The sequence below is a fragment of the Eretmochelys imbricata genome, chromosome 27 (assembly GCF_965152235.1).
Source record: "Eretmochelys imbricata isolate rEreImb1 chromosome 27, rEreImb1.hap1, whole genome shotgun sequence".
In the NCBI taxonomy this organism is placed as follows: Eukaryota; Metazoa; Chordata; order Testudines; family Cheloniidae; genus Eretmochelys; species Eretmochelys imbricata.
In genome coordinates this window covers 8682872-8710870 of record NC_135598.1, presented here as the reverse complement: position 1 = coordinate 8710870, position 27999 = coordinate 8682872, and the positions used below count along the sequence as shown (strand labels likewise).

The following is a 27999-nucleotide window of genomic DNA, read 5'->3' as shown; positions in this document are numbered from 1 at the left end:
AATGTAGGCGCGGGGCAGGGGGCGCGCAGCCCGAGCGGGAGCGTCATCATCCGGGAGCTGCCGGGTAACGGGGCAGAACTTAGTGGCGCGGCGCGCGGGCCGAGGGGAGGGGGCGGGGGGGGGAAGGACTCAATGGCGGGGGCTCGGGCGGCCCCGTGGTTAGGGCACGAGCCGGGGGGGGCTCGGGAGAGCCGGGTTCGAGTCCTGCGTCAGCCTCACGCGGCTCGTTGGGGGAGGGACAGGCCCCGTGAGCCCCTTGGAGGAGGGAGTGCGTTAAAGGGGAAGGTTTGGGGGAGGGAGAGGTGTGAGGGGGCCGGGCTTCCCTGTCTCGGGTGCCCCTCCCCCTCCTTAAAGGGGAAGTCTCAAGGGAAGGGGGTGGGTGGGGGGCAGGCTTCCCTGTCCCTCGGGGGCACCTGTTTTCTCATCAGCCCGGCCCCTTGTTCTGCCTCAGCCCAGGCACGCACCCCCTCCCCCGTGTCACACAAACTGGGGGGGGGGGTTAAAGTTGCGCCCCATGCCATGGCGGGTGCAACGTGCGCCCGGTCGCGGGTCCAGGCCAGGCTAACGCTCTCCCCTGTCCTTTCAGCCTCGCCGCCATGGACGCCTTGTACAGCAGCGGAGTTCTGTTTGCCGAGAGGCTGCAGACCGGGCCGCCCTGGCTGGAGAGGTTCTGGCTTTGGGTGACCTGCCTGGCCGATCCCAAATGTATCTTCATCGTCTTTTTCCCCCTGGCGTATTTTCTGGACCGGAAGGTCGGGGTGGCAGTGCTGTGGATCGGTTTAATCTCCGAGTGGCTCAATATAGTGGCTAAATGGTGAGAAAAGGTCTCTTCCAAGACATTCCGATAGACACGTACACAGCTCAGGGGCAGAATCCCCTGCACTGCCCCAGGTAGCAGACTTACTGGACCAAGAGACCCATGTGCTCAGGATGTTATTACTAATGAAACCCATCTTCCCAGTGATCAGTTTTTATGTTGTTCTAGGAAAACTGAGCAAGGCACACGCTGTCTTGCCGGCATCGCCACTTTTACGGGAAGCATGAGTCACTGCTCCTGCAATAAGGAAGCAGAGTGAGACAAAGCCACTCCCTGCCAAATCATGTGCTTCCCCTTAAAAAATAAAATCTGCTCCCTGCATGGTTTCGTCTTCTGAAGCATCCAGAATTGCCCACCATCCAAGCGGGGAAACTGGATGGATCCACCAGTCTGATCCATTGTAGCAGTTCCTACACTCCTATGTTCTATTGCCACTTAAAAGTACCCACTCCCATTAGCCCAACTGTGGGAGAGTGAGCCAGAGGCTGTTTCTGCCTTAAGACAGATGCATCAGGTAAATCCCAGCTGTGGGATCTTTATTACTAAGGGCAATGGCAGAGGCAGAAAGATCCAAGCGTGACTCCAGATCCCAGGTGGAAAGTGCAGCAACAGCAGTTAGAAAAGTCATCATGATTACAGGGCCCTGCTCCTGTCACTTCACCCGACTTTAATGCTCCTGGACAGGTGGCTGTGCTCTCCAAGGAGCAAAGAGTGTGGGGGTCAAAGAGGCTCAGGACTTCAGTGGCACCCAGCGCTGCCAAGAGCCATGGAAGGTCTGAAGCAGTGTATGCTTCTCCCCGCTTTATATATGGTCTTAGAACTGACTCAAAGCCCATAGGAATCAATGGGAGGCTGTCCATTGACTCTGCTGAGCTTTGAGTCAGGCCCAATCCTATTCCCATCAAAATAGGATGCTCCATTGACTTCAGTGGGCTATGGGTCAGGCCCACACAGCCCATAAATATCACCTAGCTCGTCTCTATTTCCCTACGTTCCTCTTTTCTACTCTCTCTCTTCCTCTGCTCCTCTCCACTCCCTTCCTACTCCTTTTATAACCTTCAGGCGTTCTCTTAATAACCCAGCAAATAGCAACCGCAGGCATGCACAGCCGGATCCTGAGCTCAGTCACGCTGGTGCAGACCCAGCGTTACTCTGCTACCGCCAGTGGAGTTACTTGGGTGTCAGTCGGAACAGACCAGCTCGTATGCCAGGCCGTGTGCTGCTGGGAGATCCCTGGGCAATGGCCACAGGCCTGCTGACTGGGCAGACTTATCAAAACCAGGAACCAGAATCAGCTGACCTGCTTCCCCAGCCATCTAGGGGGAAAGGACCTGGCCAGCACTGAGGTCACATATCAGCCCTGATGTACCCTAAGTTATGGATCAGGCTTTGACCTCAACTGTGTCCCATGGGGCTATTGGCTCCAGAGAGGATGTGGCTTCTGGGAGACTTGGGCATTTTGTTTTTTAGCCTTCACAGCTCTGTCTCCTCTTTCTGCCCCTAGGTTCTTGTTTGGTGAACGGCCATTCTGGTGGGTCTATGAATCTGGGCTCTCCAGCAAGGAAAAGGTCCTGCTTCGCCAGTTCCCTGTCTCCTGTGAAACAGGGCCAGGTTGGTTATTAAGATGGCTAAAGTTTCAGTATGTATGTCTCTGGAAAGTACCACCGCTCTTAACAGTGGTGTCCTATATTCCCATAGCCCCTTCCTCCCAAAGGATTGCAAAGTGCTTTTCAGCACGTGCACATACACAGGAATCACATTACCAACCACTGACATGCAATCCCCTCTGAGGGGGGAACGTGGCGGCTGATTAACAGTGCATAGCTTTGTTACATAAGAGTTCAGGATGGGAAGTGAAGCATGTGGTACTGAATTGAAACTGCAGAAGGAATTTAGGGAAGCAGAAGGCAACACTCAGCATTGGAATTTGGCCAGGACAGCTGATTGACACCCCTGTACCATCACTGGAAGCCGAGTCCCCTCATTACGGAAGGCCTGCCCACTTAACCTCCCACTGCGTCAGTTTCCCCATCTGTAAAATGGCCATGAGGATTCCTACTCTCCTTTTGTAAAGTGCCTTGAGATCCACAGATGAAGAGGTTTCAGAGTAATAGCCGTGTTAGTCTGTATCTGCAAAAAGAAAAGGAGTACTTGCGGCACCTTAGAGACTAACAAATTTATTTGAGCATAAGCTTTCATGGGCTACAGCCCACTTCATCGGCTGCATGCAGTGGAAAATACAGTAGGACGGTTTTATATAGCAGAGAACATGAAACAATGGGTGTTAACTCTTGTTATAGAGTGCATGGTAACACCCATTGTTTCATGTTCTCTGCTATATAAAACCGTCCTACTCTATTTTCCACTGCATGCAGCCGATGAAGTGGCCTGTAGCCCACGAAAGCTTATGCTCAAATAAGTTTGTTAGTCTCTAAGGTGCCGCAAGTACTCCTGTTCTTTTTACAGATGAAGAGGGCAATCAATGAGGTCATTGTTGTTGGTTGTTGTGTAACAGGCAGTCCTAAAAGGAGGCCAGAGGGGATTTCTAATGGGAGCACACAAACTCCTTCCTAGTCTCTTGGGTGGCTAGTTACACAAAGGTAGCCTCAGATCCACTTTGATTTCTGAGGACTAAGCGGCAATGGGCTCTCGGGGCCTGATCCGACTCCCACTGTCGTCAGAGGGCTCATGCCATCTGCGAGGAGGATATTGCCGGGCCCTGGGCATCTACAGAATGTGGCCGGCTGCAGGCCCCGTCTGCATTGGTGGACTGACAGTGCTCAATGTGTTGTTCTGCAGCCCACTTTGTCCAGGCCTTGGAGATGGGACAGCGCAGACAGTGCCCCAGCCTTAAGTAACCAGTCAGTTGGATCATGGCACAGGAGAGACAGAGCTCAGCTGTAAGGCCATTAATTAGCCTGTGATTCTCAGCAGAACACATTAGTGAACGGTGGGAAGTGAAATCTGTGCCATCAACACTGGCAAGTAATAAATATCACTGCCTGCTTCTAGGCCAGGAAATCCCTGGGAAGGTCTGCTGTCTGACAGCAGGCAGTGGAATGAAGGGGAATCTTGCTTGATTTTCCCAGCCTGACTTCCCCCTTGCCCTGAAAGTCCAGCCTCCAGCTCCTTTTCCTCCTCCCCTCTGCCCCGTGAAGCCCCAGTCTCCTGCCCCGGTGGCTGGGTGCCAGCCCACGAGGGCAGATGGCTCTAAGGAAGGTTCTATTTCCATGCATCTGGGGTGTGGATACTCATGCAATGAGAACCTTGAGTGCCAGCAACCAGAAGAGCGGGAGACCTGAGGCCATTCTTGACCACACCTTTCCCATGACGTTATAGTGAGGGGGGCGCAGGGTAATGCACCAGCCACAGAACCCAGAAGTCCGCCCAGATCTAAGTCATAGAAACAATGCAGCTTGAATGCAGCATTTTATAGTACCATGATCTCCTTGATACTGCCACCCTTCTCTAGGCTCAGTTCCCCTCTCATACTAGGGTAACGCTAGCCACTTCCCTGAAGCTACTCCCTGTTTACACTGGTGTTAAGTGAGCAGAGAATAAGACTGTGAGGGCCAGCCCCTCTGTTGGGGCGCTACTCCAGTTTTCACCAGCTGAGGATCTGGCCAGGAGTCCCTAGCAGTGGTGGTTTCAGCACAGGCCGATGGATTTTACTGGAGGCCAGACTGGCTGTGTGACTTTTGGTTACAAACAGTCTTGCCGAATGGGTCAGTACCCCTTCGTTCCCCAAGGAGACTACTAACACTCAGCTCTTTCCTGGCACATTTCATCAGTAGATCTCACAGCACCTTACGAAGGAGGTCAGTGTCATTTTCTCTTGTTTCATAGATGGGGAAACTGAGGCGCACACTTGCTCCCCCCCCCTCCCCTCCCATGGTCCCCCTGCTGAGCTGGAAATAGAATCCAGGTCTCCTGATTCTTAGTCCAATGCCCTACCCACTAGGCAATGCTACCTCCAGATCCTAACTATTGTCTCACAGATACAGGCAGGAAAATTATTTAATCTCTCGTGTTCCCTTTATGCAGGTAGCCCCTCCGGCCATTGCATGATCACAGGGGCAGCCTTGTGGCCCATCGCCACTGCTCTCACGGCATTGGCATCCCAACACTCCACTAGGTAGGTACCGCAGGGGTCCTGGGACAGGCAGTTCCCCGACACTCCACTGTTGTCAGGGTGGGCATTTGCCTGGAGGCTGTCGTAACACAGCTGAGCCCTGCTGTACAGATCTAGCCTGCGGCATGTCCTATTCCAATGGGTCAACTATTATCCTATTGGTTATATTTATAGTTAGTGCTACAGTAGTGCCCTGAGCCCCCCAATCAGGATCAGTCCCCTAGGGTCCGAGGCTTCATTGCCCCCAATGTTTTGTCATCATAGGTGCAAAGCAGGTGGAAAGCTACAGCCATTCAGATCTGGTAGCATTTCATCCCCAGCTCGTGCTGTCCAGGCCAGCGAAGAATCTGTCCCCCAGGTGTCTAAAAATGCAATTGCTGGGGTGAGAGATGCAATGCGTTGGAAGCACAGAATGTTCAAAGACTATTATATTGAGATGTGACAGATGCTACGGCCATATGGAATATTCCGAGACTGTCGTGTAGCTTCATGGGCCGCCTAGCAATTGTTTTCCTGGCCTAACGGGGGAGCGATCGTGTTGTATTCCATGCTGCCAAAACATTGCATCTGTCACAGCTAGTAGTAGTCAAACCCAATGTGTCTGAAAGGTGTTAAACCCTGTCTCCACTCGGTGCTAGGAGGGGCTTAATACCATGTTAGCTAATTGTATTATTAAACTAAGCCCCGATTCAGCAGGCGGTCCCTGTTCAGCAAAACATTTATACATGTGCCTAGCTGTTCAGGGAGCACTTAAATCTACTTGAACGTGCATCTACAGATAAGCATGTGCATAAGAGCTTTGCTGAGCAGGGAGGGACTTAACCAAGGGCTTAAGGCCCAGATATTTAAAGGTATTTAGGCATTGCTGCACTCAGCGTTGCAGTGCCCAACTGATTTAGGAGCCTTAAGTCTGGGCTAAGTGCCTACATCCCTTTTGAAAAGGAGGCTTAAGGCTCCCAAATTAGTTGGGCATCACACCACTCAGTGCAGCATCACCGAAATACCTTCCAAATCTGGGCGTTCATGTTTTGCTGGCTTGGGGCCCCAAGACAGGTGTAGCAAATTGCCGGTATGATTTACGATGGGTCCCCCGCTTCCCCTTCTTGGAGGGGGGTTCAGGGTGCAGTTTCCTGCCCCGAACTAGTGTATCTACTGTCCCACTAATAACCCAGAGAAGGGTAGTGGAGAGGGAGGGACCCAGGCCCGCCCTCTACTCCAGGTCCCAGCGCAGGGGCCTTAGGGGTAATGGTAAACCACTTGAACTAGTGCTTCTTTCCCCTGGGCTACTTCCCTCTCCTGCTCTTCAGCTTGTGGGGCTTCCTGCCCCCTCTCTCTGCACAAGCCGGGTGTCTTTTTACCTAGGGTCTTGGTTTTCTAGCTAGCCACAGCACTTCTCCAAACTCTCCTCTACTTCAACTCCTCCAGATTGCACTCTGCTCCAACTCCTTCCCCTGGCTGATTGAAGCAGGGTGGTTTTAATCAGGTGACTAGCTTCAGGTGCTCTAATTGGCTTCAGGTGCTTTTAATTAATCTATAGAAACCTTTCTTCCCTCTACAGGGAATAAGGCTTCTCCTTATCCTGGGACTTACATCTCTCTCCTAGATCATTCTCCTGCTGCCTTCTGGCCATGCTGTATCATACAGGGTTTTAGTGAGTGACTGGGAAGCCCCTGGCAAAAATGGGACCATTTCCAGGAAATGTAGCACTTGTCCTTTGGCCACGTGCCCCTGTCCCGCTGTGAGCGACTATTGCAAAAAAGAAAACAACCCTCTGAAAAATTGGGGGCAATTCCCACAAACCCAAGAAAAATCTCTGCCAAAAATTCACCGGTTTGTTGTAGTTTCCTGCTCCCCTTCGACTCTCTTTTTTTGCCTCACGTATAAGCGTTTTTGCCCCTCTTCTTTGGCCCAATTCTCCAGTGCCCTGTACCTCACACGGTCGCTCCCGCCAGCACAGAGCGTTCAGAACGCCTGTCACAGTGCAAGTGACTGCTCACGGTGCAGGGCAAAGGGGATCAGACTCGCTGGTGACTAGGACCGAACCATGCAGTGCTCAGATACCCTGGTGGTACGTACCTGGACTTACCCCCTTCGTGGTCTACTTTTCCTCCCCCAACAGCTGGCTGGTGAAGCTAACCCCCTTCGTGGTCTACTTTTGCCTCCTGCTGGCTGTGGGGCTCTCACGCATCTTCATCCTGGCGCACTTCCCCCACCAGGTGTTGGGCGGCATTGTGGCTGGTTAGTAGATCCGGGGGAGGCTGGAAGGGTGGTGGGCCTGGCATGCTTCGGGCCTGGCAGGCAGAGGGAGGAGGCTGTCTGGCTGTCACCCAGAGGAAAGGAGATGGTGACTGTGTTCAGACACTGGCCCCATCTGGGCTGGGGGCTGTACTAGCCGAGCCGTTTGGCAGGCCCTCGTGGCTGGCACCAGCGTGGTCTGGCCTAGGTCCCAGCACGGCTTCTCTACTCGGTTTCCATGTGATCTGGCCCTGGTCACGCTGGTCTGGCCAAGTTAGCCTGCAGCCTTGCCGCAAGCCTGCTCTAAGCCCCAGTGAGGAGGGTGCCACCGGGGTCTCATGGGAGAGGAGGCTGCACAGGTGGGAGACTTGTCCTCAGGAGGCAGGTGCTGTCCCTGAAGGGATCTGGCTAGCGCCTCTCCCGCTGGGGCACATCCATCTGCCCTGCCGCCATCAGGCTCGGGTAGGTCACTGCAATCATCCGCTTGGGGCTGTTGGGCCCTAAGAGTCTGCTAACCCTCCCCTCTCTGAGCCCACCCTCGGTGGCCAGCACAGCCCCAGCAGGCTTGGCGGATGGCAGGCAGTGGGTTACACTTACCCCTCCCTGTGTGAGCCGTCACCTTGAGCCCCAGCTGACCCGAGCAGCGGGAATCCAGCAACCATCAGCTCCTCAGGACCCGCTCAGCTGGTGGTGTCTGAGCCCTCTTTCCCCTCATCGGCAGGGACCTGTGGCCAGCACCCTCCTCCCTCACTGCTGGGCAGCATCAGTCTCTGCTCAAGCTACAGCCCCTTCCTCACCGTCCCAGTCCTCAGGCTGCTGCCGGCCAAGACTCCCTGCCCTTCTGCCCTGCGTCTCTTTGCTGCCTAGGAGCCGCCCTGGGCTGGATGCTGGAGGCCCGCGTCCCCGCAGAGAGGAAGCTGAGTTTCTACCTTGCCACTTCGCTGGCCCTGCTGCTGGGCGCCATTGGGCTGTACTGGAGCATGGTCGCTCTTGGCGTGGACATCGACTGGTGAGCGTCTCACGGGAAGAGGGTCCCTTTGCACAGCTTCCTGATTGGAGAGACCCAGGCCCAGCGTGGCCTGACCGGCTGCAGGACCCTGGCAGACAAACCCGCCGGGTTCTTGCTCCTCAGGTTACTGGCAACTTACCTTCCTGCGGCATCTTCCTTCCCCCGGGGCTTTATGCACAGGAATCCCCCCGCCCTTCCTCCGGGGTGCGACACAGTCACTCCAGCTGAGGGAGGCAGAATTGCCCAAGAGAGAACATGCCCAGGGACCAGGATAACACCCACTCTCTTTGAAAGTGCCTTGGGGAGTGGCGACAAGGGGGCCCTGCCTGGGCCACTCTGCGGCAGGCAGGCAGGCACACCACCGGTGCGTCTGCCTCAGCATCCCCTTGGTCCAGGTCTAAGAAGAGCACAGGCTCTTTCCTGGCCCAATTCAAGGAGCCACCTCTGGGCATAATTTATTCAGAACACAGACCAACAGCTCAGCCCTTCTCAGCCATCCAGCTCTGGCTCTTCAGGGCAGGAGGGTCATTCAGCTAGCCACTCCACTGGTCTCCTAGCCCTCAGCCCCCCGGCACTGGCTCTGCAGCTCAGGCAGCTCAGCTGGTCGCCCCTCACCTGGTCTTAGAAATTTCTACCTAGTCCCAGGAAGGGCCTGCAGAGCTTTCTGCTCTCTGCAGCTTCCCTGTCTTTCCCATGGCCCTTTCCTTGCTCTTCCTTGGCAGCTCTGACTCTCCAGGACTCCACCCTCTGGGGTCCAGGTACCCCCTTTTAAGCCCATGTGGGAGGCAGCTAATCAGTCATAGGTCCTCAGGACCCTGCACTCTCTTAAAGGGCCAGTTCCCCTCTGACAGGACCTTTTATGACCCCAGAGGGGGAAGAGGCTGGAAGAAAGCCCCTCTCTGGCACTGCCCTAAGGCCCAGGTTCAATGTGGACTCCAGCTGTCCTACTGAATTACTCACAGGAGGGCTGGCCAGTTCCTCAGGGCTGAGCAGGCCCGACAAGCTCAGAGCTGGGGCGGCAGGGCCTCTCGCCATGCCAGTTACTGCCAGGGCCCTTCGCGAAGAGCTTTCAGGCGCTGACATTTCTCCACCGCTCGTCTAGGTCAATTCACCTGGCCACTAAGTGGTGCTTGAACCCGGAGTGGATCCGCGTAGACACGAGACCCTTCGCGTCGCTGTGCCGGGACACAGCCTCAGCCTTGGGCCTGGGGCTGGCCACCCACTCCTCCCTCTACGCCCAGCTGAGGCACGAGAGACCCGGCTGGAAGCAGCGAGCCGCGGGTGCCGGCCTGGCCCTCGCCGCCCTTCAGGGCCTGAACAACACGGCGCAGCCGGAGAAGGTCGGCCTGTGGTATGGCCTGAACTTTCTGAAATACGCCAGCTTCCCATGGGTGGTGGTGGCGCTTGTTCCATGGCTGGTCCGGTCACTCCCTCTCACGCAGACCCGGCCACGCTCCGAGTAGCACGTCCAGTGCATCAGTGACCCACACAGACGGTGGGTCACTCACCCTAGGGGGCGTGGCTGGAACTACCCGCAGGCATGTAAACTAAATCTCCCAGCAAGTAGCAGCATCCATCCTCCCAGCCTCCAACATCATTAGATGCAACAGAGGCCAAATGCTGTTCTCCCGTCTGCTGGTTCAGCCCCGTGTGTCAGTGCGGCTGTGCATGAGAGCAGCTGGCTCTGGGCTAGAGGAGGATTGCATTGGCTAGAACACCTTGCTGGAAAGCTCAGTTACTTAGCCCTGCTTTGGCTAATGCAGGTTCTCCTCTGGCTTAGATGGGGCCTCATGTGAGAAGGATCCAAATAAACCAGCAGCTTGAATCTGGCCTCTTGAGCGTTAGCATCAAGGAGGTTGATCTGTGCTGGGAGAAAGGGGTCTTGGGTAAGACCCTAACACGAGGCAGTGTGTCGCAAGGTGGGCTGTTTGGAGGACTAGCTGGCCCCCTGTGGCTCCAACGTTGGTAACTTCCTGTCTGGACTGCAGAGAAACTGTTCTGGCTGGTACTGAAGACCTCGTCCTGGGCATCCAATGGTTGGGACAGCTGTGTGTGAATGCGACGGGTGCATCCGCACTAGAAAATGTGGTACTCTATTCTCCAGCTGCATTGTGACTACCATAGGCTCCTAGAAATATGGGTCTGGAAGGGACCTCAAGGGGTCATCTAGTCCAGTGTGTCTCAGTCTTTTTGATACCAGGGACCATCTTGCTGCCTTCCTAAAGGCAGGGAGCTCTCAGGGACTGGCACCAGTCCATGGACCGGGCATTGAGAAACACTGATCTAGTCCAGTCCCCCGTGCTCAGAGAGGACCAAGTACGTCTAGACCATCTCTGATAGGCATTTGTCCAACCTATTCTTAAAAATCTCCAATGACGGGGTTCCGCAACCTCCCTTGGAAGCCTGTTCCAGAGCTCCACTACCCTGAGAGTTAGAAAGCTTTCCCTAATATCTAACCTTAATCTCCCTGGCTGCAGATGCAGCCATCACTTCTTGTCCTACGTTCCGTGGACATGGAGAACAGTGGATCCCCATCCTCTTTGTAACAGCCCTTGACATATTTGATGACTGTTTTCAGGTCTCGCCTCAGTCTTCTTTTTGCAAGACTAAACTTTCTCAGTTTTTTTTAACCTTTCCTCACAGGTCAGGTTTTCTAAACCTTTGATCGTTTTTGTTGCTCTCCTCTGGATTCTGTTTTGTTTGACCACATCTTTCATAAAGCGTGGCACCCAAAACGGGACACAGCACTCCAGCTGAGACCTCGGCAGTCCTGAGAAGAGCAGGGCGGTTACTTCCCGTGTCGTACGTACGACACTCCTGTTACTACAGCCCGGAATGATATTAGCCTTTTTCACAACTGCATCACCTTGTGGCTTCATATTCAATGTGTGAGTCACGATTGCTCCTTTCCAGCAGTACGGCCACCTAGCCAACTACTCCCCATTTTGTAGCTGTGCATTTTCTTTTTTCCGTCCGAAGTGAAGTACTTTGCACTTGTCTTTATTGAGTTTCAGCTTGTTGATTTCAGATCAAAGTCACTGATTTAACAAGGTCCTTTTGAATTCTAAGCCTGTCCTCCGAAGGGCTTGGCCCCTTGCTCCCAGCTTAGTGTCAGCTACAACTTTTATAGGCGAATGCTGCACTCCACTATCAGAGACACAGGTACTGGCCCTAGGACAGACGCCTGCAGGACCCCACTATCCATCCTCCCGGTTTGACAGCAAGCCATTGATAACTACTCTTTGACTACAGGCTTTTAACCAGTTTTGCACCCACCATATAGTAATTTCATCTACCCCACATCTTCCTAGTTTGCTTACAAGACTGTCATGCATGACTGTGTCAAAAGCCTTCCTAAAATCAATATATATCATGTCTAATGCACCCTCGCTGTTCACTAGGCCAGTACCCCAGTCGAAGAAGGAAAGGAGGTTGGTTTGGCATGATTTATTCTTGACAAATCCATGCTGGCTAGGCCTCATCCTCTAGCTGCTTCCAATTTGATTGTTTAGTACGTTGCCTCTTTCCAGCTATGGTCTCTAGACTAACATCTAGCGCATTGCTACAGCGTTTCAGAAGCAGATCTCAGAGCCCTTTATGAAAGACCAAGTCATCATCCCCATTTTTCAAGCTAGGGAAACTGAGGCCCAGAGCCGTGAAGTGACTTGCCCAAGGTTACCCAGTAGACTAGTGGCAGAGCTGGGAATGGAACCCAGGGTTCTAGCCGGTAGGCCACACTGCCAGGAAACTAGCAACGTTGTTAAGTGCTGGTGCAGACTAGCTGGAAACCGGGGATCAGTTGTGCTGGTGGAAACCAGGCCAAGGTGTTGGACAAGGTCACGGTGCCCCAAGCAGCGTCTCATCACTTAGCCTTGACAGGGCCAAAGGCCTTGAGTGATGAGGCCACAGGCCAACCTCCCTCCAGTGGTAGCGGCACTTACAGGCTGTAGCTAAAATGCTTCTGTTCGCGTATGTTGTCTGTGTCATTGCAAATCCTCTGTGACTTGAAACATTAGGGGGAGAGGGGGATGATTGTGTGTGGGGAGGGGGAAGTGATTCAGCCATGTGTCTGGCCAGCGCCTGGCACAGCAGGGGCCTGGTCCGTGACTGGGGTGCCCAGGTGCTACAGGGTAATGGCCAAGTGCTGGCTGCGCGTATTTATTCCTGGTGTTGAGAACCAAATAAAGGACCCTGGAACTGCCTGTGTGACCCCTGGCACCTCATTCAAAGTGAGCTGCTCTTCATTTACCCCACCACTGGGCGGGGATGGGGATTTGAAGGGGTGTGATGTGTCCCCCCAGTCTGGAGGAACTGGCCATGATGCGGAGCAAAGGCTCCCCACCAGCACAGATGGTGCACATGGAATTCCCCAACCAGTGCAAAAGGGGCTGGTTTTCTGCTAGCAACACAGCCTATTTTGTGAGAGGGGCAGGTCTGGGTTTGCCTGCCCTGTGTCGTTCTCCACAAAACCCTTCTAAAGAACCAGCCACGGGGTGTAACTCAGCCGCTGAACTGGTCCATCGACCCCTCCCCACCCCCCGGACCATCATGCAGTTCATGGAACTTAGAGAGTCATTTACACCAGCTTTCAGAGAGGGAGTCCGGCCGCCCTTAAAACCTTTCCAGGGTGAGTTATTTGTGGGTGTACTTCGAAGGCTTCCATCCCTGTAGTGCCTCTACTCATTAACACAAGCACCAACCCCTGTGGGAGCAAGGGCAGTATCAGGTGGGAAACTGAGGCCCAGCGAGTTGAAGCAACGTGCCCCAGTCCACACGGCAGAGCTGGGATGAGCACCCAGGTGGCTAGAGTGCCTTCCAGTGTCCTACGGACTAGACCAGCCTTCCGACCTGGTGAGTTGCCACACAGCCCCTTTCTGACAGCGGAAAGGACCATCAAATCCCCTTGATGCTGCGGGAAACCTCTGAAAATCAGGCCAGTAATCAAAATCCAACGCTGCTGCGGCAGCCTTAATAGAGGTGAAACTCAGGGCTGGTGCGGCCCTGTTCGGGTCCTGGCAGGCTTGGCGGAAAGGTACAACCCCAAACAAACCCACGCACGCCAGCGCCACCAGCGGGTATTGCCAGAAACAGTTTTATTTACACAAGGACAAACATTGTAACAGATTACAAAATACTCAACTGAAAACCATAGCGAGAGCGAGACAGAGAGCAGGGCAAAAAACCAGAAAACCAAAACCAAACCCTCAGACAGAAACAGTTCCCACCCCGGGGAGGGGGTGGCATCTTGCAGCGTCCAGGGGACAGGAACAACAAAAACGGCACAGACCACCCCCAACAACGTAATACTGCAGAGACGGTGTGAAACTCAGAAACGAGACCATGGGACACAATCCACCCGTGGACAAACACTTACAGGTGTCCAATGGAGCCATGGCTTGGTTTGGGGTTTTTTTTTTTTTTTTTTGCAAATGAATGAAGAATAGAACCGAGGCAGAAACTGACACCCCCATAATGCAACCGAGACAGACTGCAAAAGGGGGGAGGGCGGCTCACTGCCCTCCCCCGTCCCAAAAGAAACATTACCATGATGAGGAACAATGCGACTAAGGGGAAAATGCTTTTCTTCTCTCGGTTGCTTTAAGACTGGAGGACTTTATGAGCAGAAAGGTTCCCGCCACCTCCCCGAACTCTAGGATCAGTGTTTGATTCGAACACAGTTTGGCTTTACTTGGGCAGAGGGGGCTCAACTGTATTCAGGAGCCGAGATCAGATGGGCCTGTCACCCCCGTGCCAGTCGTTTGCTCGAGTGCCCTGAGGGTGTGAAACACGCCTGGTCTGATCTGGTAGCGTTTTACACCCAAATGACTGTGCGAGGTGCAGGGTGAGGGCAAACAGGACCCTCTGGTTACTGATACATCAGACAGTCGAAGGGTTCTACCGATACAGCCGCGTCCAGGTGACAGTTCCAGACCGGCTGGTCTCCGGGCTGGCTACACCAGGGCTGCGCTGCGGAGCGGAGATGGGTTGCTGCCAGCGTTTTGGAACTGGGTTAGAGCGGTGCCGTAGCGTGGCTACAAAATGAGCCTGAGGTCCCATCTACACTCCAAAACGAAACAGGGTTGTGACCGGGGGAGGGAGGGCAGTTGCATCTCTAGAGCAGACAGGGCAGATGAAGGGCACTGTGCTACCATCGTGGCAAGATCAGGGCATCATTTAGCCAAGGTGGGTCAGAGGGGAGGTTCCCCACCCAAAGAAGAGGCAGGTGCAATTGCTGCTGTTGGCCCGTGGGGTTTCCACGGAGCGGGGGTGGCTTTAAGGACCTAGGAGCTAGTGGATGGCTCCAGGGAGCAGTATAGTTCAGGGAAGGGTAACTAAGAACAAGCTTGAGCCTTTCAAGGGGCTCAGCTCCAGCTTTCCAGGCAAAGCCCCAGCAGTGGGAGCCAGCTGTGGTGACAGAGCTGAGGGTGCCTTGCTTGGTATTGCAAGCAGTTGGGATTCGAGCAGGGAACTCAGGCTCTGCCTGCCCAGCGGGCAAGCCACGGCCAGGCCTTCCCAGGGAAGCGGGACTCACATTTGGACAGGGGTTCTTGGCAGAACGGGCCTAGCATGGCTTCTAGACAGGCCTTTAATCAGGTGAGCGAAGCCTTGTAAACCACCCTGCCTGCGGATATGCCCCTTGGAAACCTGGCAATGACCTCCGTGCTGCTCTGGGAAGGGGAGAAGGGGATCTGGGAGCTCAGTGGAGACAGGACCTCGAAGGGACCACCCATGGCTTCGAATGACCCATCGGGGCCCTTCCTCCAGTGGGTTTGCCCAGCGAATGGTGGCTGCGGCGAGCAGAGGGCTGCGATCCCTGTTCCAACTCCCTGAGTGCTCAGGCGAGCTATAGTAGACCCTTCTGTGCCTAACTTCTCCTGGCCTCTGGGCTAGAGCCCAGCTGAGATCAGCGAGCCCCTAATCTGGGAAGCTCTGCCGGAGTTTTCACATCTCCTGCCTTGCCAAGAATGGAGCCGCTGAGCATGGGCAAGCTTCCCCCGGGCCAGCTCTGCCCTGAAGGGGGCAACCCTGGCAGGGCAAAGGGAAATTCAATCCTGGACATCTCTGCCAAGACAGAATAGTGGCGCCAGGTGGGAAGGTGGGTTTTGTCACCTGGGCAAAATCCACCCTCCGTATTAGCCCCCAGGGCCATGCTCGGAGACCCCACCTCACTGCACGGCCGCCTGACTGGGCGACGTCTCCGCTAGGGGTGGGCGGCTCAGAACTGAACGGAGCCTTCCAACTTTCAGTGCCGACTCGCTTTGTATGTCATGCCTCGGCACTGCTGGCAAAAGGCGGAGGTGAAGATCCAAGCCAGGGCCCAGGGTGACCTGCTCAAAAGGTATTTATAGAGACAAATCTGACATCCAGGCTGCACAGCTGAACCTCCGTCAGTGGGACCCGACCGAGTATGTCTGCACTGCAGTGCATCACTGGGACCCTACCGAGTCTGGCTATCCTGCAGCACATCACTGGGACCCTACCGAGTATGTCTGCCTTGCAGCGCATCACTGGGACCCAACTGAGTATGTCTACACTGCATTGCAAACGTGGGTCTGTGGGACCCAGGCTTATGGATTCAAGCCCACGCTTGTGCGTCCACACTGCGTGGTAAACCTGGGTTTACAAGTGTTGGACCCAGGGCTCACAGCCATGCTAACAGGCCCATACTGCACTGGGCAGACCTCTGACTCGGGTCTGCAGCTTGAACTGCATCCACACTGCAAAATGACAGGGCTTGGACCCGACTCACAGTGGAGCTCAGGCTTACACCCGCCCTGCCCCGCCCCCCTACCACCCCAGGTAGGGCCTGACTGATTTGTGTGTGGATGGCAGGGGAGTTAGGCCCAAATGTGAGTCTGAGCCTGGGTTTACCGTGCAGTGTAGACAGACCCAGTCACTGCCGACCTGAGCTGCATTTGAACCCACAACCAAAGGGAAATAAGGCGTATCCTAGAGTCACTGCTCCACGGACCCTGCCACCACTGCAGGTTTCCTAAAGAAGCCGCCAGGGTGAAGCTGCCCAGCTGCCAATAAACCAGCCCCTCTTGTTTCTACCCCTGCTCATTCTGCCTTTAACAGCTCGGCAAGAGCCCAGACTCAAGAGGCTCCGAACAGACCATCTGACCTTCGCCACACTGCAGTCAAAGCTAATGGCCAGCACCATGCTGGAGAGAAGGGATGGGACGGGGAGCCATATAAGCAGAGACAGAAGAACAACCCACATAAGTCCCCCCCCTGCCACCGTCCTATCCTAGGGAGGATCAATAATCCATCTCTCTTAGTTTCACCTGAGTTAAGTTTGTCAACCCAGCCGCTCTTTCTAGGGCACTGGTTTTCGGAACGAGAGAGCTGGGTTTCTTACCGACACGTTGCCAGGCCTCCTGGGTGGGTCAGGAGTCCAGCCTACAAGTGAGGTGAGCTGGCCTGGCACTACCCCTGGCAGGTTTAGCCACGCGCCAAATGATCCCAACTAAGGAGCTGTTGCGATCGCGCCAATCCCTTCAGAGCCAGCCAGGAGGAGGCCAAGCTGCATAGATCCTTCTCCCCTCCAAGGGTTAGCGAGTTGCTCTACAGGGAAAGACCCCGTTTATCACCTGGCGGCACTGAGGGGCCGTAGTGATAAGCGCAGAGCTCTAGGGAGCAGAGCTGCCTTGCCAAACGGCACCAGCTAGTGTTCACAAGTACATATTGCACTAAGTCCCCCCAGCTCTGCTCAGTTAGCGCTGGGCACAAGAGACAAGTGGCCGCTTGCCTCTCTGTTTCAGGGGCAGGGTGCTGCAGCAGGGCAGCAGGCGGGGAGCCTCGTGCCAAGAGCGCTTTGACGCTCCCTCTCGTCCGCACACCCGTTGCGCTTGCATGGGCTCGTGCCGTTGGGCCCTGCGGCTAAGAAACCGTATGGGGGAGGGAGACAAGTAAGACCATGAAAGGGGCCCAGTGCTCAGTCAGCAACTCGGGAACGCGGGGGCAAAGTCTGATCCCCAGGCTCAGGCTGGAAGGGGCTTGCCCTGGGCTGGGGGAGCAACCTGGGGAGCGTGGTAGGGGGATTCTAGCCTCCCCAAAGCACCTCACCCTGCAAAGGGGGGTGAAGAGTCCCCGGGGTATCTCTGGGAGGGGCCATTGGCCCTGTCTGCAGTCAGGGCTTGAACCCCAGCGTAGACAGGGCCTTCATGGGGGGAGTTCAGCACAGCTACTCCCACTGCGGTGTCAGAGAGAAGGGATCTGAGCCGGGGAGAGGAAGACAACTGACGACAAAGAAGGGTCCTCTGGCAGCGGGACAGTCCCCAAAGCTTAGAGGGGGCTGGATCCAGGGTTCAGGTTTGCCTCATCAGAGGGGCCAGCGATTATCTCTGGGGCTGTTTGGATCTGGGTCTAGTACTGAGACTCCTGCGGGTGGGGCAAACTGCAGCACCTTCAGCAGCCAAGGGCTCTAGATCCACCCCGCCACTTCCCAGAATGCCTGGCACAGTGGCGGGCGGCAAGGAATCCTCCCACATCACTTCCTGTAGGCCGGGGTGAAATTCACCCCCCTTCCAATGCAACAGGTCAGCCCCTTGCCGGGGCCAGCCCCAGACCTAAGCACCACCCCAGTCTCCTGTCAGCCCGCAGCTTTAAAAGGCATCGTCCTATCCCTCCACACCAGGACAAACCTAATCCCCCCCAGTGACTTGTATCTCCTCGCTACACAACCACAGCCAGGACCCGTGGGTGCCTACGAAAAGGGCAGAACAGAAAGGTGAATCCGAATGTGGAGATGATCCAAGAGGCCATTCCACCGGGAGTCCCTGGGAGCATTAAACCCAAAGGGAACGGTGACCCCGACAGACCTCATCAGAGGTTTCAACCAAAGAGAAAAACCACACGACACGCAGGCTGACATCACCCGAAACTTAGAAATCGTTTAAAACAAAACCACCCAGCTCTGTCCTTGGTGCAAATCTCCGGCCCCCCACCACCCGACTTTCCAAAGGAAAAGCATGTGCAGTGCATTTAAAAAAATACTATTAAATAATACATCTGTAATAAAATTATATACCTTTGTTTTTTTCCTCTTTTAAAGCTAAAATCCTTCTAAGTTCTCTTAGGCTGGTGAAGTAACAGGAAAAGAAAAATATTTTTTTTCCTTTTTTTTTTCTGTTTTTTGTTTTTGTTTTTTTACGAATGGACAACGGTTTTTGTGCACACAAGACAAGAAATCAAATTATTTACAGCGAGACGAGGCTTTGTGAGAACAGAACAAAGAGAACTTCCAGAAAGCATTGGTCGTGAACACGGATGCACAATGGCTCTCTTAATTACAATGGGATTAATTACACAGTGTGTGTGGTAGGAGAAGGGAGGGTTGGGGGTGGGGGGTGATTGAGAATCAAACTAAAAGTGTGACTCTCTTCCCCTGCCCCGTATTTATATATGTATAGCTCCCTCAGAAACGGTAACTCAAAAGAGCAAAATGAAAATCACAGAGAAATTAAGGCATTAAAAAAAATGACTTAATTAAAGGCACGAATATTTCCTTTCTCCTCCCCCAGAGACCGTCCTCAGTTAGCATTCAGAGTCACTTATGTCTCAGAAACACTTCCACACAATTGACAGAAAGATGAATTCAGGTGTGAAGGCTTAAAAAGAAAAAAGAAAGCAAGTCACCGAGCTCGGATTGCGGTGTGAGCGAACAAGGGGAACGAGAAAAGGAGAGAGAGGGAGAGAAAACAGGACAGTGTTGCCATTTGGATTTGAAATCAGCCGGGTCGTCTCCTCTCTCCTGAGCACAGAGCATGAAGAACCCCCAAAGTGAAACAGTTTCTTGTTTCGCTGCTACCGTGTGTCACCAAAGGGAAGAAGGATGAAGAAAGACAGGAGAGAAGGAAATTGAAACCAGCCAAACCCCTGACTCCCAAAGGTGCGGGGACAAGACAGAGGCTGGTGGGCTCAGCTGCGTGGAGACGGACACAATCACACACACGGCTTTGTTGTGGAGTCGAGTATGCCTTTTTTTTTTTTCTCCTCTTTTTAATAGAAAAAAATTCCTTTTTGGGGGGGGGGGGAGGGGGAACGAAATCACAAATGACCAAAAAACCCACAAAAAAGTGACAGCTCCACGACGGCTTGGCACTTCACAAAACAGGCTCCGCCTCCATCGGCTCCTCCACTTGTCTAGGGGCAAAGAGAGAGACACCAGCTGTTAATATGGGGCGGGCGCTTGCTCTCAGGCGGAAGGCCTGATCTCAGGTTGTGTTCCAGGGACGGATGGTCCCCGGCATTCAGCGCACGCAACTGGAGCCCGGACCGTCCGAAGAACCCAGCTCCCATTTAGGTACCTAAATAAAGAGTTCTCAAAAGTCCTCATCACTCCGTAACTCCAGGGGTGACAGAGATAACTGGGCTTTCCAAATAGCTCAGCCCCCCAACATGCTAGAAAACGTGTCCCTCTAGCAAAGGAGTGAGGGTCGGGGCTACGCATGGGGATAAGTATCTGTATTTGCTGATTGTCCATGTCTGTCGGGCCTTAGCGATTGTATGCTCTTTGAGGACAGGGACAGTCTGTGTACAATATGTGTACAGCACCTAGCGCCACAGGGTTCGTAGGTGGTACAGGAACACAAATAAGGAGACGTGCCAGGCGCAGGGAGACTGCACACACTGGGGATTAGCTCCTGATTTCACCAGAGTCTGGCCAGCTGCTCCCAAATGCAGCCAAGGAAAGCTGAGCTTTGCGGCCCTCGAGCTGACCCCAGGACAAAGCTCCACCAGCATCAAGCCCAGCCCTGCCTCTGTGCCTGGGGGGGTCTGCCCTGTGACTGAAACTGGGGCTGATTCTCCCTCTAGACCAGGCCAGAGTCTGAGCCCCCTCCCTGCTCGCTCCCTTACACACAAGGCGGGTGTGGGGAGACAAGGGGCAGAGGATGGGTGTGTTGGAACATGATCCTCGCCATGCTATCCAATCGCTTCCTGCTGCCCTCCTTCCTGCGAGGGGGCAGGAGAACGTGGCCCATGATCCGCTGTCCTCCCCGTCTCCCCCAGCCCTTGGGCGCAGACACGCCACAGACCCCACCGAAGCAGATCAGACCCCGCGGTGTTTGTTTGCCAGGACATGTTTCCCACCGTCTCGGCTCCGCCAAAGACTGGAGGAGTTTTGCTTGTGGTTTCGGGGCACTGGGGTCTTTGCGGCGTGTTACTGGTCACTAGCAATGCGAGCGGGCAGGAGGAAAATGGACTCCATGGATTCACTTTTCCAAGGGGCCTCAACTCAGCCACAGCTCCCCTGTGGGAGCTTGCCCAGGTGCTGTAAGTAGGCGAGCAAAAAGGGGGAGGGGAGGACGAGCTGTCTCACAAGCCAGGGCGTGCAAAGGAGAAAGGAGAAATGACCCCCCCCGTGTGGAAGCACCAGCATGAGGCATTGTCCCAGTGACATGCTGCCCAGGGTGAATTTCACCGGCAAACGCAAATCCCTTGGCATGCACTGAGCTGGGCAATGAAGAAGCATCAGCAGGTTCACACTGCAGTCAGTTGGCCGGACTGATCAGTTCTGCACCACTGCCCCCTACTGGATGGGTGCAGAACTGATCAATTCTGTGTCATAGGCCCTGTACAGATATGGGCTAATGGAGATTGTCCTTTAGCTCAAGGGCCTGTTGTTTGGAGGCAGGAGGCTTGGAGCTCTATCCCCCTGCTACTGGGAAGTTTAGAGCCAGATCTAGACCCAGACTCAAGTCCACCTCCAACAAAAATGGCTCAATGAGCCAGCTGAGGACCGCACTCGGGCCCGTATTGTGGGGATACAAGCAAGGAGGCTAATCCCAGTTGTAAGCAACAAGGTACAATACATCCAGGATGCCGAGGACGTACAAAGGCAGAGGGTGCCGCGGGGGGGTGGCCATACCTGGGGCTGCAGTCTGTGCTTCCTTGTTCGGCATCGACCGAGAGCAATGCCATGGCACTTACTGTCTCTGCCTCCTCGGCTTCTCCCTTCTGCGCCTCCAGCAAGGAACAACTGACCACTGAGGCACAGCGGTTCACAGAGCTCCAGTGTTTGCCTGCAGGCACCGGGAGTGAGTTATTGGGGGCGCCTGACAACCCCACTCTGACGACCCGCTTCAGCGCTCCTGCCCCACCCCCCTACAGCGCCCCCTTCTGGGGGTGGCTGGGACGGGCACAGCTGGGAGCTCCCCCCACAGCCAGCGCTCCTGCCCCACCCCCTACAGCGCCTCCTGCTGGGAGAGGCTGGGGCAGGAATAGCTGGGAGTTCTCTTGCCCCATCTGCCACAGCGCCCCCTGCTGGGAGAAGAGCTAAAGCCTCCTCATCCTATGACCCACCCCCAGCACATCTGGGACTCGCTTTTCCTATCCCCCTCTGAAGTTCTGCCCGGAGGTGAAACTAAAGGCCATCAACTGAAGGGATTCCCCAACCCCTCCCCAGACCCAGCGCCCTGGGCTGCCCCTCCCCCTCCACTTACTCTGGATTTCAATAATCTTCTCCAGCGTGGCCACGGCATTTACATTTGGCTTTTGCTGCAGGAGAGCTTGATCCAGGGGTTCCAGCTGGGAGAGAGGGGGGATGGGGAGAGAAGAGAGACTCAGAAAGAGTTGGGGGCATGTTCTGTACCCTTCCCCTCCCCACCCTCGCTTCATTCAAGTCTACTTTCCCCGACGGGGGGTCCCCGCTTCCCACATTATTATTATTATACAGTGACATCATCATATAAAAGTTACAATAGTAATAAGATGGGCCCCACCCCTGGGGCTGGGAGGGGCCCTGGCTCCCCAGTTGAATCCCCTGGGGAGGGCTTTTCCAATTACCCTCAGTTTGCTCCTGTTGAAATCAATGGGGGTTTTACCAGCGACTTTGCTGGGAGCGGAGTGAGGCCCATGCTGAGAGCACTTCTGAAAGCCTCAACCCTTGATCGGGGGGGGGGGGGGGGCGGGGAGCTCCTTAGAGGCAGACAGGACCCACCTGTGCGCTTCAACTGCAGGATCAGGACCATAATTAATGTATCTTTTAAAAGAAAATGCCCTTCCCAAATGCCCCCTTCCCCTGGTAACACACTGGGAGGGTTTATAGCGCCAGACTCATCCCTTGCTCTGAGGTCTGTTCTCTTTTTCCTACTTCCCTCCCTACCCATGGTGATAGTCAGTTTCACGCTTGTTTCTAGTCAGTTTCACGGTTCCTGGGTACCTGGCTCAGCTGGGATCACTAGAACTTTCACAGAGGTTAGAGTTTAGGGCCCGACTGGAACCAGCCTGACCTGTGGCACAGCACAGGCCGTTAACTCCCCTGTATTCAGACTTTCGTTAGATCAAACCTGCCCTCGAGAGGCTAAACTGTTACCTGCCACCAGCAGGCAGGGAAGGGGAGAGACTGAGGGGCTGCCGATGCCGGAGTTTCCTGCAATGGCGGGGAACTGATCAGGTGAGAGATGCTCAGCGGATCCCAGCCCGTAATCCACACCCTGTGCTGCAGAGAGAGGTGAAACCACCCCAGGTGGTCCCTGCCAATCTGACCAGGGGAAAAATCCTTCCCGGCTCCAAATCTGGAGCTCAGGGTGACCCTGAGCATGTGCGCAAAACACCCCAGAGACAGGCATCTACAAGAGGATTCTCTGCCCCCCACCCCCGCCGGGTTCGGTGTCCTGTCTCCGATGCTTCAGAGAAAGGCAGAAAAAAATCCCATACCACCCAGGGTACATCTAGCCGATTGTTAGACATGGCAGGATTCGATTTTAATGGATAAGGGTCAATCAGTGCTGATTTCAGCTGACACACCGAAACTGACAAAACATATCAATGGATAACAGTTGGAGCGAGTACAGTCTCCCCCTTCCCATGCCTTGCGCCTGCAGGGATTGGGTGTCACCGGCCCCACGGCCAGGCAGGGAGCCCTCTGCAGCCCCACTTCTCGCTCACCCGCTGGGGTCTCTGCCCAGCCGCAGAGCTACTGACATACGGTCCCTGCAGGCACAAGGACAAGGCTACGGTCCTGGCAGGGCAGAGCAGAGACACCCCCCCCGACCAGGACTGCAAGGTGGAGGAGGAATACGAGCCCCCAGGAGGAGCCATTCAGCAGTGGGGGGTGGGGGAGGGGCTTCCCCGCAATGGGAGTCTGTCACCCCCCAGAAACTTAAATTGAACCAAAAAAAAAAAAAATCGACAAAAATAGAAACAAAGGTTAAAAAGAAAATTTGATTTTATCCATCAAAATTAAAAAAACAACAACCCCAAACCAAATTCTGCCAAGCTGGCCAGCAGGGCACCTGACAGAGACATGAGAGAGCAAATAGAGGGAACCGGTATCTGTCCCTGTGTTTCAGTTTGTTCCCTGCGCATCTGGCAGCCCGCGGGCTCCCGTTCAACGCATTTAAGCGCGCGATTAAATCCATCTCCGGTCAGGAGAGCACTTAAGCACGTGCAACCATCTTGTCTGCGCAGCACAACCAAGGACCCGGCCCGCTGGGGGCTCAGAGGAGCCCCTGCAATAACAACAATAAACTATTCGGAGCACGTGCTGAAGTCCTGCTGAGTACATTGGGTGAAATCTCACTCCAGTGAAGCCAGGATTTCACCCAGGGACGGTACAGGGGACCGAAGCACCTGTTTAAAGTTAACCACATGCCAAAGGGCCGTCCTGAAGAGAGATGCTGTCCCGAACTGGGGCTTTTGGGCCCAGTCTGGGGCCCGCTTTCCCCTGTATTGCAGTCACCTCTTTAGTTAGCTCTTTAGGGCAGAGACCATCTCTTTGTTTTGTGTTTGCACAATGGAGGCCCTGTCACTGGGGCTCCTAGACGCTGCTGTAATGCAGATACTAAATTATATCAATTGATAATATTTATTGTCTGTATCACATGAGCACCTCGCGGCCCAGCCGAGACCAGGTGCTGCACAGATAAAGTAAGACGCAGTCCCAGCCCAGAAGAGCTTGCAGGCTAAACAGGGAGGGGAAACTGAGGCCCAGAGATGAGCCCCTGTGGGCTGCGCCGGGCAGGAACTCCACTGACCTCCACGCCAAGCAGGGCGGAGACACAGGCTTCTGAGGCGTCGCAGATGGCTGTCAGGTCGTGTCCTCCCTCCAAAGCCAGCACCACGCGCCCGCCAGCCAGCTTCATCAGCTGCTTGGTCAGGTGTCCGAAACCTACAGGGAGGGGGAGAAACTGCCCTGGTCAGTGTGGGACAAGACCCTCCCCTAGCACTCGGGGGCACTGGGATAACAGGGGCCAATGCGATAGAGGCGTAGGCATGGAGATAAAGAGACAGACAGATGGACAGACAGGTATGCCTGCATGCATGGAGATAGACAGACAGACTAACCATTGCCCACAACCTGGGGATTGCAAACTGCTTTGTCAGTGGATTAAGCCCCCATTTCACAGATGGGGAAACTGAGGCACAGAGCAGGGCAGTGACTCTCCCCCTGTCACCCAGGAAAGCCAGGAGGGGGCACCGAGAGCATTTATCTCTGTATCAGCCCCACGGCTACGGGGGCCTGCTGGGAGCTCAGGAGAACCAGGTGCAGCCCAGCTCGGAGACCCTGGAGCTGCTGGGTCCCAATGAGTAGAGGTGCCCAGGGCTAACCCGGCAGGGAAAGAGCCTGGCCTGGGTCCCTCCTGGCTCCGACATCCATCCCCAGGCCACGCCTGGGAATCAGAGCTCCCCCTTCAGCGCTTAGGGTCCCCCAAGCCACTGAACCTGGAAGATGAAGTGGGAGCGAGTGGCTCCCGGACCCTGTGCCAACCCTCTGCCTGGGGGCATTTGACCCTCCAGGGGCTTTCCCGCCTGGGGAACCAGCCCTTGGATCATGGACAAATGAGCTGGCGAGAGGCGTTATGGGGACCCAGTCCCGACCCAGGGAGCAGGCTGCAATTTTCATGGTTCTCGCTTTTCTGCTCCAAGCCATGACCCCAAACGCAGGCCCTTGCCCCAATCCCCATGGGGCAACCCAGCCGGCTCCCGAAAGCAAGCCCTCAGCCCCCATGGGGCAGCGCTGCCTGCCTCCAGACGCAGGCCCTTGCCCCAACCCCCATGGGGCAGCCCCACTGGCCCCCAAACACAGGCCCTCGACCCCCACAAGGCAGCCCCACTGGCCCCTGCACGCCGGCCCCGCTCTCACATTTCGCCGTGACGGAGTAGCCGCCCAAGGGAGACAGGTGTCCCTCGACTGCGTCGAAGCCAGCAGAGACCAGGACCACGTCCGGGGAGAACTCGTTGGCTATCGGCATCACCACCGTCCTGGGGGAGGGGAGACCGTGAGTGAGGCCCCCAGCAGAGCACGCCAGCCTCAAGAAACCCTCGGCTGAGTCATCCGGGGCTGGGAGACCGGCTCCCTGGCCAGTGAGAGGGCACAGAACATCTCGGACCCTGCGGAGGAGCGGGGCTTGCCCCAGAAACCCTCTCCCTTACCCCCCCTCCCCTCCCCGCCCTCAGGAACCCTCCCCCTACACCCCTCCTGCCCTGGCCTCCTGGGAACCCCTGTCCCTGCCCCCCTCCTGCTCTGGGATTCCTCCTCCCGCTGCCCGGCTCCCCACAGCAAAACAAAAGCACTTTCTGGGCCCAAAGAGATGAAGCATTCCCCAGTCCCCAACCCTAAGGAGGGCTCTCTGCAGGCCCCCTTCCCCGCAACAGCTACGCTTCCATGGCACATGGAGACGCGGCAGCCAGAACAAGCAGGGAAGGCAGTAGGACGGTCACGCAGGACTCTTGGGTTCTATTGCCAGCTCTGACACTGGCCTGCAGGCTGACCTTGAGCACGTCACTTCCCTGCTCCGTGCCTCAGTTTCTCCCCCTGCGAAGTGGGGATAATGCTGCTCGAAGGGCCACAGCTGCTAGCACTGTCCACTGTGGCTGCGGCCATGCTGGCCCAGCAGACACTGCCCTGGCCCGGCCCGATCGGGGTCAGTGTCACACCAGTCCTACTAGCACCGAACTTCTTCCCAGCACCAGCCAGTCTGCGGCGGATGGAGGCCAAGTGACTGGCCCAAGGACACCCAGTGAGTCAGTGGCAGGGCCCTGTCTCTCCTTCCTCTCGGCCAGTGCTACCTGCCAGCGAGGCGCTGAGGCAAAGGCAGGATGCGAACCCAGGAGTCCTGCAATCCAGGCCAAACTGCCCCTGGGGGGTACCCCGGCCCTGGAGAGGAGCCGGCCGCAGCCAGCGATGTGGTGCCCCCTGGGGGAGCCCTACCTGAACGCGGCCAGGTACTCCACGTCTCCGATGGGGGGATCCACTCCGCCTGTCCAGGCTATGTTGATGTTGTACCCCACCCCCATCCCGCTGCCAACCTGCAAGAGAGGAGACGTGCATAGGACGTGCATGGATCCATGGGCCAAACCACGAGCAGAAGCCCGGCCCCCACAGCCCCTGTGGAAGAGCCTGGCACAGGGGGGCCCTTCCGGCTCAGGGCTCTGACATTCCAGCTGCTCTGATCTTGCCCCTTCTCGGTTAGCTATTCGGGGAGGGGACGGGGGGATCACGGAGGGAGCCTTACAAGGGGATTCAGGGTCCTCCCCCCTTTCCCCCAGCACTGTATAACCCCCAAGCAGGGAATGCCCTTGGGTCAGATCCTTGGGAGCTGTCACATCCCAGCCCTACCTGATGGCGGACGGGCCCGACAGCCGCCCCACACCCCATCAGTCCTGCCTCAGACCCCCTTTCTGCAACCCCCACCCTGATGCCTCCGCCTGCCTTGGGACAGGCTCCCCCGCTGGGGCCTCGGACAAGAGACCCAGCTCACGCGCTGAGCCCCGTCACCAGACGCCCTCCAGACCGCGCGCACTGGGCCTCCCTGGCCAGAGCCCCCCCGGGCCCTGCGCTCACCTCCTCGGGGGCCCCACTGCCTGGGAAGAAGTTGCCGTTGTCGTAGCGGTGCAGGGAGATGTACAGCACGTTGGGGTCGCTGTAGAAGGCTTGCTGGGTGCCGTTGCCGTGGTGAATGTCCTGCGGGGAGCACAGACGGTTAGGGGGCTCCCCCGTTGACGGGAGGGTGGGGACTGGTCGGGTCTGGCCAAAGGCCTCCCTGTGCTGATGCAGAGACCGGTAGATACAAACGAGCTTCCACCAGGACTGGGGCTGACTGGATCCCAGCGGCCACCCTCCCTCCGGCCCTTTTCAGCTGCCCCTTTATGGCAGGGGTGCCCGATTGCTGTACCCAATGCCCCCCTGGCAAGAGCCGAGCCTGCTTCCACGGGAAACAGCGAGCGACTTTCCAGCCCCTAAACCTTCCCGATGAGGCCACGGTGTAGGGCAGCAGCCGTGACCAGAGACCCCTTTTGTCTCTACCGGGCGTTAACTCTGGAGGCTAATGATGGCACCCGAGAACAGGCAGCAACCGTGCACACAAATGCAGCCGCACGTGCACTGACTATAGCCGCCCTTGGGAACAGTCGGTGCAGTTACTCGCTCCTGCAACCTGCGTTCTTAGCCCTCCCCGCAAACATCTTCGTACCAGGAGGGAAAAGCTGACGGGGGCCCAAAGAGGGGGCGACAGGTGGGGGCGGGAGTGGAAAGAGAAAGCCGTTAGCGGGATTCTTTTGCCACACCCTTTGCTTTCCACGTCAGTCTAGTGCGGCGAACCTCCTGGGTTTACTTAGCTGAGGGCCTCGTGGTTTGGATGGCCGTGTCAGTTACAAGGGAAAGGATTTAAGGTGCTAAAGAACTTGGCCACATTTGCAGGGGTGGGGGCGAGAAGCGTCTCTGATGGGAGTGGTACAGAGAACGGGTAGCTGGCTGTCACCCATTCCGGGCTTTGAAACCACCTGCAAAGGGAAAGCAACATAAATCCTGGGGCTTGGGGTCTTCTTTAGCTTCTGAACAGAGTCGGCTCTGGGAGG

At 55.8% G+C, this 27999-nt stretch overlaps 2 protein-coding genes across 9 annotated transcripts in view; one reads left to right on the top strand and one right to left on the bottom strand.

Annotated features, from left to right (window-relative positions):
* The first annotated feature begins 2 nt into the window (after positions 1 to 2).
* Positions 3 to 12245, top strand: G6PC3 (glucose-6-phosphatase catalytic subunit 3). The gene is made up of 7 exons (XM_077806426.1): positions 3 to 64; positions 587 to 814; positions 2322 to 2428; positions 4862 to 4952; positions 7069 to 7187; positions 8052 to 8193; positions 9296 to 12245. The coding sequence occupies exons 2-7, from the start codon at positions 597 to 599 to the stop codon at positions 9654 to 9656; spliced, it is 1038 nt and encodes a 345-aa protein (XP_077662552.1). The 5' UTR covers positions 3 to 64; positions 587 to 596; the 3' UTR covers positions 9657 to 12245.
* Positions 12246 to 13269: 1024 nt separating this feature from the next.
* Positions 13270 to 27999, bottom strand: part of HDAC5 (histone deacetylase 5) — a 108337-nt gene continuing 93607 nt past the window's right edge. For all 8 annotated transcript variants that reach the window (XM_077806539.1, XM_077806538.1, XM_077806540.1 and 5 more), the window contains 7 exons: positions 26987 to 27106; positions 26354 to 26451; positions 25286 to 25404; positions 24177 to 24310; positions 21642 to 21726; positions 21068 to 21221; positions 13270 to 19341 (listed from right to left, as the gene is read on the bottom strand). In XM_077806539.1, the coding sequence (XP_077662665.1) occupies positions 19302 to 19341; positions 21068 to 21221; positions 21642 to 21726; positions 24177 to 24310; positions 25286 to 25404; positions 26354 to 26451; positions 26987 to 27106 (750 nt within the window). In that variant the 3' untranslated portion in view covers positions 13270 to 19301. The remainder of the gene's footprint in view (positions 19342 to 21067; positions 21222 to 21641; positions 21727 to 24176; positions 24311 to 25285; positions 25405 to 26353; positions 26452 to 26986; positions 27107 to 27999) is intronic.